This window comes from Echinops telfairi, unplaced genomic scaffold, assembly GCF_000313985.2.
Source record: "Echinops telfairi isolate 266 unplaced genomic scaffold, ASM31398v2 ScPeMD7_30;HRSCAF=105, whole genome shotgun sequence".
In the NCBI taxonomy this organism is placed as follows: Eukaryota; Metazoa; Chordata; class Mammalia; order Afrosoricida; family Tenrecidae; genus Echinops; species Echinops telfairi.
Window position 1 is genome coordinate 2,101,248 of NW_022103927.1, and position 11,048 is coordinate 2,112,295.

General features: G+C 38.1%; 1 protein-coding gene across 1 annotated transcript; it reads right to left on the reverse strand.

Moving 5' to 3' along the window:
- Positions 1-8,850: 8,850 nt before the first annotated feature.
- On the reverse strand, positions 8,851-9,810 carry LOC101642107 (olfactory receptor 7A5-like). Its single transcript, XM_004715551.2, has one exon. The coding sequence runs from the start codon at positions 9,787-9,789 to the stop codon at positions 8,851-8,853; it is 939 nt and encodes a 312-aa protein (XP_004715608.1). The 5' UTR covers positions 9,790-9,810.
- Positions 9,811-11,048: the final 1,238 nt, after the last annotated feature.

Genomic DNA, 11,048 nt, shown 5'->3' on the forward strand with positions numbered 1-11,048 from the left:
CATTATCATGTGTTATTTTGTCTCTTCAAATTGTCTTTGGAAATCCCTGCTCAGCTCTTTAATTTAATTTAATTTTCCTCCTAAGCTAATATATGTTGAATAGCAAGTTACAGAGTCTCTTTTGACATCTATTTTGGGGTCTTGTTTTACTTTCCTGTCTTTTTAATGATCTTTTGCTTTGTTCATGTACGATGTCCTTGATGCCCTCCCATCACTTGTCTGGTGCTTGATCATTAGTGTTCAGTTCATCAAATCTATTCTTTGAGGTATTCTCTAGAGCAGGTGGGATATAATCCAGGTGACACTTGGCTCGAAGGGTTTGTCTTCTTTTCCTTCAGCTTGACCTTTAATATGAGCAACATACGTGTGAACAACTGTTCTGCCGTTGACTCCTGGCTTGTTTTAACTGATGGTAGTTAGCGCTTCATCATGGCCCTCCACAAGTGTCCATTTGATTCCTGTGTAACTTGTCCAGTGAGACCCAGGTGCATGGTTTATGTTTCTGCTTTTGAACAAAAGGTGTTTCCAATGATTTAGCTGCTCATCTTACAAAATTCTATCATGAGATCTCTGGCATGGTTTATAGCAACAAGATAATATTTCCCAACTACTGATTCTTCTTTTTCCCAACTTTCACTTTCCAATCTCCAGTGAGAATGAATGCATTTTGATCCCATGCTTGATCATTTACATAGTGCAGGAATTGGTTTTTATAAAATCACCATTACCCTCATCTTTGTCATTAGTGGTTGATGGGTAAACTTGAACAAAGCCATATTAAATAATTTTAAATAAGTCTTCCATGTAGACATATCAATATTGTCCTATGACAGACAGTGCTGTATTTCAGGAGATATCTTGAAAAATATTCTTTTTAACAACGAATGTGATGCCAGTCCTCTTCAATTTAAGGGTCCATTCTCAGCATGGACCCTTAAATTGTTTGATTCAAAATAGCCATTTCACCTCAGTCAACAAAACAAGCAAACAACAACAACAATGAAAATCAACACGTAAACCCGTCGCCATCAAGTAGATTTCAACTCACAGCACCCAAGAGGCCAGTGGAGAATGGCTCCCTCGGGAGGGTTTCTGCACAGTAAAATCGTATGGTAGTGGATCGCCTTATTTTGCTCCCAGGGAGTAGCTGGCAAGTTTGAATGGCTGATCTTGTCGTTAGCAACCCAACACTTACCCATTGCACCATCAGGATTCCTTTCAGCTTCCCAATGACTATGATATTGACCTGTAAGTGTTTCATTTCATTTTGGACAACTTCCGTATTTCCTAGATTCAGATTTTGTATGTTCCACATTCCAATTATTAATGGATGTTTACAGCTGCTTCTCCTCATTTTGAGTGATGCCACATCACCAAATGAAGATCCTGAAAAGTTTACCCACCTACATCATTAAGGTCGATTGTTCTTTAAGTGTACATTCCTCCCCCAGGTAAAATTTTAGTTTACTTCAACCTGAGGAACTCATTTTGGGGCCCTATATCAATATTTCACTGCTACTCATACAGTGTTCACTGTTTTTTGTTTGTTTTAAGAAGGGATGGTTAGGTGGTCTTTATCCTTTGTCTGGCTTAGTTGGAAACTCTGCTAATACTTGTCCACCATCAGTGACCCTGTTGCTCTTTGAAATATTGGTGGCTCCACTTGTAGCATCCCCAAAGCACAAAGGCTACCACTATAGCCTTTGTGTAGATGAGTAGTGGAGAGTAACCGTAGTGTCAGCGATGGAGGTAATGCAGGATTGTAAGAACATGGACACACACTCATCAGCTCAGGTTGGGAAATGGAGCCATTTCCCCCCCGTTTTTCATTTGATTTACATTATTATAGGTTTCAGGTAAGGGAGGGCTCTGCAAATGTTTTCTATTGTGTCTCAGATTAATCAAGTTCCTTCATCCTGAGGGTTTTTTAAAAAAAAATTTATTGGGGGCTCGTACAACTCTTATCACAATCCATACATCCATACATTGTCTCAATCACATTTTTACATACGTTGCCATCATCATTTTCAGAGCTAGGTCACTCACATCAGTATAGTTGTTTGTTTTGGATCTTTTGATACCTGATCCCGTCAACACCTCATGATCACCCGGCTGGTGTTCTTCTTCCATGTGGGCTTTGTTGTTTCTCAGCTAGATGGCCACTTGTTTATCTTCAAGCCTTTAAGACCCAGATGTTACCCAGATCTTTTGATAGTTGGGCACCATCAGCTTTCTTCACCACATTTGCTTATACACATGCTTTGTCTTCAGCAATTGTGTGGGGAAGGTATCTCAGAGTGCTGGATTATTAGAACAAAGTGTTTTTGTGTTGAGGGAGTACTTCAGGAGAGGTTCAATGTCTACCTGCTTCCTTAATACTAAGCCTATAAATCTATGTACATAGATCTATTTCCCCATCCTCATATATAAATATATTTACATATGTATATGCCTGTATTTAGATCTCTATAAATGCCCTTTGCCTCCTAGTTTTTTCCTCTTGTCATCCTGAGGGTCTTTACTCTGGTTTGGACCTCACTCCTTGGACAATTCAGCTCCTAAACTCATTGCCATTGAGTCAATACTGACTCATAGTGAACCCATAGGACAGGGTCGAGCAGCCGCTGTGAGTTTCCAAGACTTAAACTGTCCATGGGAGTCGAAAACCCAGTCTTTCTCCCGCAGAGCTGTTGGCGGTTTCAAACTGCCAACTTTGCATATCACAGCGCAAAGCATAACCACTATGCCACTGTTCAGCTCCTAAGAGGAGAAAAAAACATCTTTAATAGGATTATTAATTTAAAGGATTCCAGAAAATCACTACAGAATTCAATTTAATATAAAACAATTGAGCAAAACAGAGCTTACTCAAAATAACTCCCATTTCTCTATTTGCTTCTCATAATTTGAAGACTAAAATTATGTCTCCAATTTCTATAGGAAAGCCATACTATTTCCCTTGATAATCTCGTATTTATCCCTTTCACAAATAAAATCTCTTTCCTCCATCCCCCTACCCCCATACAATCCTTGGCAGGCTCCTTTATGTGTTAAATTATGAAACTCATATTTTAACTACTCTTTCCAAATTTGAAAAAGACTCAAATCAGTGCATAAGTTTGACCATTCAAAGAGAATGTGGTTAATGTTTTGTACTCTCTTGCAGCTATTTATTGATTGTTTTTCTGAAAATCAGTAAAATTTTTATGAGGACAAATTTATCCCCTTAGTTGAAATGAATCATTATTGCTACTCCATATTTTAAGGATTCAGGAGCCGAGTAACCCTGTTGAGAGAGAATCCAATAAGCATTTATTTTGAAAAAGTAGAGAGGAAAAGTAGACAAGTCGGAAGAACAGGAATGATGAATTAAGAAACTATGTACATATAGAGGGCAGAATTGTAACATTCTGTCATTCACTTACCTCATGCTCTATAAAAAATGTTTTATAAGGAAATGATGAACTAGCTGGATATATTAAGAAGGAGACAGGTAAAAATCCTGGGAAATTTTGAGAGAGATACAAATATCCTCTCCTAAAACACAAAATATAAGGAAGTTTGGCATCTACCATGAAGTCTGCCTGTTACCAATGTGAGAAGAGGCAGAGTGAGGCACAGCCTCTATTTCTCCCTTCTTCTGGTTTCGTTCCTATACTACAGAGAGTGGTGGTTGGAAAGCAGTATTTCCCAACCTCCTTGAAACCTAGAGTTCCAAAGGTAATTACTGGAATAAGGACCAGAGATACACGTAAGAAACACAAAAGGTAAGAATGGCGCAGGTACCATCATATATACAATTCTGCCCCCAACCATGGCTGTAGAAGCATTGGATATCATTGACTGAATTAGAGAAAATTTGCACACCAGTAGGCTCATGGTATTAGGAAATGATGTGCATACTTTTTGCTGAAAGTACAGATCTAGGAGGCACAGAAAGCCAGCATTTAGAGCAAGGACTTCCTACTCCTTAGGTTTCAACTAAAGCAATGTGTGCTCTGGCTCAGTCATATCCGTGGTGTCCTCTTGACTCTTCCACCTTCCTCATGGTAGAAGTATCAAGCTTCTTAGCTGGTCTGCTTTGCAATGCTGTTGTGGGGCCACTGCTAGTATTTGAAGGGCATATATCAGCCCTTGCAACAATTTTGCAAGTACAGGCTGATATATACTTTCTGCTCAAAAACGTAGAGACTTCCATTTAAAGAAAATCATGCAAACAAGTAGATTATTTGATAGTAAGAAAAGGACCTTCCCTATTGTCAAATTAAAAGGTGACAATAATTCAACTCGTTGGGTTCGATGCTGTTGTGCCCACTGCTTGGTTATGCTGGTAACCAATAGATAGCAGTGGTAAATCTATTTCATAATGTATCCTCTGACATTGACCCCAAGCAATCATCTACTAAAAGGAAAAAAATGAGCAAACGGAATGAATTATATTAATAAAGATATATTAATATATTAATAATATATATGTATATTATCAAATTGGGCTTCAAGGAGTTTTGAATGCACTAGAGAGCTTTCAGAAAGTACATGACAAGCTGAGGATTTAAAAACTTTTGATCAAAAGCAACCAAAGAACTAGGAAATTTTATTTACTGCATGAATCAAATGTTTCCTCTCCACATCATCAGGTAAGATACGGGTACCCTTCAAAACTAGAGTCTTCAATTTATAATTTGTTCCAGTTTTTTATTATTTTCTGCTTTTTTTGGATTGAAGTTTTTCTGTGTTTTATTTTGTTATTGTTGTTGGGTTTCTTGGTATTTAAAAAATATGAATAGGTAAATCTATGGACACAGTAATTAGAATAATGGTTTTTAGGGTTATGGCAAGAGAAATTGGTAACAATGAGTACAAATATGAAGACAAGGTTGTGCAATTGATTGTGGTGATGGTTGCACAAGTCTTTTTAATATAGTCAAACCATTAAATTGTTTTAAAAAGGCTCTGATATTATAGATTGATGCATTACAAAATAAGGTGAATTCAAAATCTTGCCAAAGTCTTAAGCAAAGGATAAGATGTTGTTAGAAAGAGGACTTTGTAAAAAAAAAGTACAAATTGTGGATATGGATAAAACATAAAAGTCATACTAAAACTATACAGAGATTTAGGGATGGATTTGGGACTCACACTTAACCCTAGCTCCAATCAAAAAAAAGTTACAATATGCACCCTCATGAAGGAAACATGGGGAATATGGGTAGTCTAGCAGAGTGTGGTGAGGAAATTAGACGATGCTGAATTCTCAGAATAGTGCCTGGGGTCTTAAAGGCTTGTTTTCAAGCAACCAGCCATCTAATGTCAACTAAATCCAGATGGAAGAAGCACACCAACATCTGATTCAAAGATTATAAATGATACAATACAGATCTGAAGGAGGAAAGAGAGTCAGAGCTTAAATTGCAAAATTCTGGTTTGCAGAGGCTATGGATGACAGGGGAAGCACAATACATTTGCAGGGTCTGACAATAAGGGAAGGTTCGGAATAATCTGGTTATCAGAGAGAGTCTTGGAGGGACGATATAGTAGATTAAAATGATTCATCTGACCGGAATGGTTAAAACTTTGTCATTTGATCTTCCTTTGGATATACTTTGAGCTTGATACAATTTTTTTTAAAATTATTTTATTGGGGGCTTGTACAATTCTCATCACAATCCTTACATACATCCATTGTGTCAAGCACTATACAGATTTATTGTCCTCATCATTCTCAAAACATTTGCCTCCCACTCTAGCCCCTAATATCAGTTGCTCATTTTCCCTCTCTCTCGCCACTCCTCGCTCCCTCATGAACCCTTCATAGTTCATAAATTATTATAGTTTTGTCATAAGTTACCCTGTCCGATGTTTCCCTCTGCCCTCTTCTCTGCTGTCCATCCCCCAGGGAGGAGGCTATACGTAGATTCTTGTAATCAGTTCCCCCTTTTTACCCCACATTCCCTCCACCCTCCAGGCTTTGCCCCTCTCACACTAGTCCTGAAGGAGTCATCTATACTGGATTCCCTGTGTTTCCAGTTGCTATCTGTACCAATGTACATCCTCCGGTTCAGTCAGATTTGTAAGGTAGAATTGGGATCATGATAGTGGGGTGGAGGGGAAGGAAGCATTAAAGAACTAGAGGAAAGTTATATGTTTCATCGTTGCTACCCTGCACCCTGGTTGGCTCATCTCCTCCCCACAACCTCTCAGTAAGGGAGTGTTCAGCTGCCCACTGATGGGCTTTGAGTCTCCACTCTGCACTCACCCACCTTTACAGTGATATGATTTTTTGTTCTTGGATGCTTGATACCTGATCCCTTCGACAGCTCGTGGTCACACATGCTGTTGTGCTTCTTCCATGTGGGCTTTGTTGCTTCTGAGCCAGTTGGCCGCTTGTTTATCTTCAATCTTTTAAGACCCCAGACACTATATCTTTTGATAGCCTGACACCATCAGCTTTCTTCACCACCTTTGCTTATGCACTCATTTGTCTTCAGTGATCTAATTTTTAATATTTGGGTTATTCCCCTTTAATTTGGACTTATCTCTGTTGTATTTTGGTATTTGTTGGCAACGTTCTTGACTCTGTTTTGTATCGTTCTATGTTTTTCAGTATATGAAACCCAGGTTGGGTGAATTTATAGAGACAATAACTAGAACAAGGGTTCCTAGGGGGTATTTCAAGGGAGGGGGTGATAATGGGGATCTGAAGTCAAGGAGTACACAAAGGAAGAATATGTTTTTGAAAATGGTTGTAGTAGCGATTGGACAATACTGCTTGACATGATTGAACTATTGAATGGTATGATGCCTGCATTATGGCTAATTAAATGATTTTTTTTACAGAGATTTCAGAGCTAACCTAGACCATTATGTGCCTGGCCTCAAACTCCTGTAATGATATCACCTAATGTGTATTCACTTTGCAGAAACACAACATCTTTTGTTAGGCCCTAGCTTTTTCTCGTCTTGTCTTCAGACTGAGACCCTGAGTCAGATACCTTGGTGTGGGGACAGACAAATGCAAAGTCTGAATAAGAAGACGGTTGAGGCATGAGAATAATTGCAAGATTTTCTTTAAACATTTTTGGAAGTATAGGTGAGAATTAATGCTATAAATGTCAGTTCATGGAAGAAGTAAGCCAAAGACAGTGATAGAGAGGATGATCAGAAATTCTGGGTTTAATGTGCAAGGTTGGACAGATGACCTCTGAGGGAGAGAGACAAGGCTTTCTACTCCTGTAAAGAGTTACAGCTTCAGAGACTCACAGGGCCTCTTCTAGCTTACCTATAGTCCTATATGGTAGCGATGATTTAACATTGGCTTGATGGCAGTGAGTTTTGGTTTGGTGATGGATTTAATATGTGTAACTCAGTTACACACATGCACACCTAAACATGCAAGAGTAATGGGTTCAGAGGCCATTATTTTCACCAAGAGTTTTATAAATAAATTCATAAGGGATGTAACAGCTTCCTTGGAAAGCTCTGCAGTGGTTGCCCTCTGTGTGCCCCACGCAAAGTAGGAGATGAAAACACTGAACTGGGTACCTTCTGAATTCAATGGGGGAAATGGCATATTTAACTAATATCACTAAATCACCAGAGATAGGAGGTTTCATGGCTTATATGATTGGCACCAGGACCAGTATGTTAATTCATATGGGTTGAATCAGAGAGATATTTGAAAAAAGACAATTATTGTTAATATCCCTAAAAATTCTTATTAAGCTCCCACGTATTCTGTAAAAACACTCTAATCGTAGAGAAAAGCAGCTTATCAAACTCAAAAATTTCTGCTATAATCTCTCTCTCTCTATCTCTCTCTCAGCCAATTAATTACCTATCAGGATACCATACTAGTTTTCAAATCAATCAGTAACCCCTTTCCCTGGAAATCTGTGAGCAGGGTTAAAAATATAAAAGTGATTATTTTATTAAAATATTGGGCACTAGTTCTGAGCTAACACTGATCTGAAAATGCCACTTTAACTTGGCGTCTGATCAGATGATGAATGAAGCATTAATCTTGTCTTACAAAGTACACACAAATCCATGAATATATCCTGATTTTATTTCCTCATTTCTAGGAAGCATGCTGGGAAAAGCCATAGTTGACAATTGGCAGCATATCCATATTAGTTGTGAACTGCAAGTAAGATTGTTATGGTAGGAGTGTCAGAGAAAGTAATCTTAAAGCGTTCTTGCTTATAAATTATTTAAGGAGCAGTACATTCCAAGGGGACTCTCAGAGACTGGCAACACTATCAATATTTGAAGGATCAAGTACTGCAATTTTGATTACATTCCAAGTTATGTTTTATCTGGGCAAAAGAAAGTTATATTTTAGTGAGCGAGTGTGGATTATTGTAAATGTAATCAGTTGGTGACTCCAAACACTTTGGCTAATCCCAATATGATCTCTTTTTGGAATTAATTAAAATAAATGCTGTCATGTGTGCACGAAATTTGATATAACAAATGCTTTTTCTTCAAAAGCACATAATATAAGAGGTAGTTGATTTCACCAGGCAGGTAATGCACTACACAACAAGTCTCTACATTGTTCTTGTAGTTTTAAAGTTTCTAATATCATGCATTAAGTTTCTTACTGCTGAATTTCATTCAGTGGATTATAGTCTCTTCACTAAACCCAAGAACACAATGGCATAGATAAAGCTTTTAATGAAAATACAAAAGAAGCAATAGCTTTTAATATACATAAAATTAAAATCCTTAGCATTAAATTCTACAGATAAAGTGAATTCCATGAACAGATAAATGCCTCATTCCTTTGGGCTTCTGTTTTGGAGCTCCGTGTAACATGATGAACTCTAAACTTGAGCCAAAATAGTCTCCTTATGGAGAGAATTTTTCTAAGCTGGAGAGTTTTTTTAGAGCCTGCTTCATATCCTTGTTTCTCAGACTGTAGATAAAGGGGTTCAGCATGGGTGTGATCACAGTGTACATCACTGAGGCGATTGCACTTTCTCTGGAGTTTTGAGTAGCAGCAGAACTAAGATACACCCCCAGGAATGTACCGTAGAACAAGAGAACGACTGAGAGGTGAGACCCACAAGTGGAAAAGGCTTTATACTTGCCCTCAGCGGTAGACATTCTCAGAATGGAGGACACGATCTTGCAGTAAGACAAAATGATACCAATGAGGGGAATGACACCCAGGAGTCCGTTTGCAAAATATAATACTAGCTCATTGAGGAAAGTATTAGAACAAGCAAGTTGGATGATCTGATTCAGTTCACAGAAAAAGTGAGGAATTACTAACTCTGTACAAAAAGAGAGTCTCAATATCAGTAAGTCATGCAGTAGAGAGTCTAGAATACTCAATAGCCAGGATACCAAGATCAAGAGGCCACAGAACTTGGAGTTCATGATAACTGTGTAATGCAGTGGGTGACATATGGCCACAAACCTGTCATAGGCCATCACTGTTAAGAGAAAGTTGTCTAATTGTCCAAAAACCATGTAAAAATACATCTGGCTAAGGCAACCTTCATATGTTATAACTTTACTTTGTGTCTTGATATTCAGCAGCATCTTTGGGACAGTAGTAGTAGTAAAACATATGTCCGCAAAAGAGAGATTAGAGAGAAAGAAGTACATGGGTGTATGGAGGTGAGAGTCAGTGATAATGGCCAAGATAATGAGAAGATTCCCAATGAAGCTAACCAGGTACATGAATAGGAAAATCCCAAAAAGGAGGGGCTGCAGTCCCTCCTCTTCTGAGAGTCCCAGGAGGGTAAATTCTGAAGCATGTGTTTTGTTTCTTGGTTCCATATAGCCGATGAAGCTGGAGAAAAAGAGACAAGAGCAATGAAATTAAGCCTAAAGCAGGGATCAACAACATAACAAAATAGTTGTGATTGGTTTTGTAATATCATTAATTACTTAATTTCTACACATGAGGCTGTACATGAAGGAAAGAGCTGATCAGAAAATTTTGGAGGACAACTTGGGAAGACAAATTAAAGCATTATAAAGACACACGTGAAAAGACTCGCAGTTAGAAATCGCAAAAGGAAGACTATGCTCGGCATATCTGAAGCTGAAAGAACTGCAGAAAACCATTCAAGCCTAGAGTTGTAACACAGGGTTTCTACGGAATAAATGCCGAACTATGCAATAAACATCAAAACAAGGAATACACAGTCATTGCACCCAAAAGAATTGCCCAACATTCAACCAGTTCCAGAGGTAGAATATAAACAAGAACAGATGATTTGAAGGAAGAAATCCAAGTTACACTTAAGGCATTAGCAACAAAACAAGGCTCCAAGAATTGACAGAATACCAAATGAAATATATCAACAAACTAATGCATCCATGGAAGTACTCACTATTCAATGCAAAAAATTCTAGGAATTTGAAGACAGCTAGAAATTTGGAAAATGGCTACTTCCAAAGAAAGATGACCCAACAGAACGTGGAAATTATTAAACAATATCATTAATAACACACATAAGTACATTTTTGTTGAAGATCATTTAAAAATGGCTGCAGCAGTACATCAACAGGAAGCTGCCAGAAATTCAAGCTAGATATTTCATCAAGCTTTTCTCAAGAGGGTGAGGAAAGAGGGATGGTATTTCTGATGTCAGCTGAATTTCAGCTGAAGGCAGAGAATAGCGGGAATATATTTATTTGTGTTTTATTGACTATGCAAAGGCTTTTGACCGTGTGAATCATAACAAGCTATTGATAACATTGTGAAGAATGGGAATTTCTGAACCTGTACATGACCTAAGAGGCAGTCATTTGAACACAACAAAGGGAGACTGTAGGATTTAACAGCAGGAAAGGTGTGTGACATGGTTGTATCATTTCATCAGATATATTCAATCCACATGCTGAAGAAATAATCCGAGGAGCACTGGGCTTTAAAAAGATACTTTCACAGCATCAGGAAAGCTTATTAGCAAGCTTTGATCTGTAGATGACACGACCTTGTTGGCTGAAAGTAAAGAAGACTTGAAGCAGTTGCTGATGAGGATCAAAGACTACATCCCGCAGTGTGTATTGCAACTCAATATAAAGAA

Bases quoted from the DNA above. Each gene is read 5' to 3' on its own strand.
- LOC101642107 (XM_004715551.2), bottom strand. From the start codon at position 9,789: ATGGAACCAAGAAACAAAACACATGCTTCAGAATTTACCCTCCTGGGA.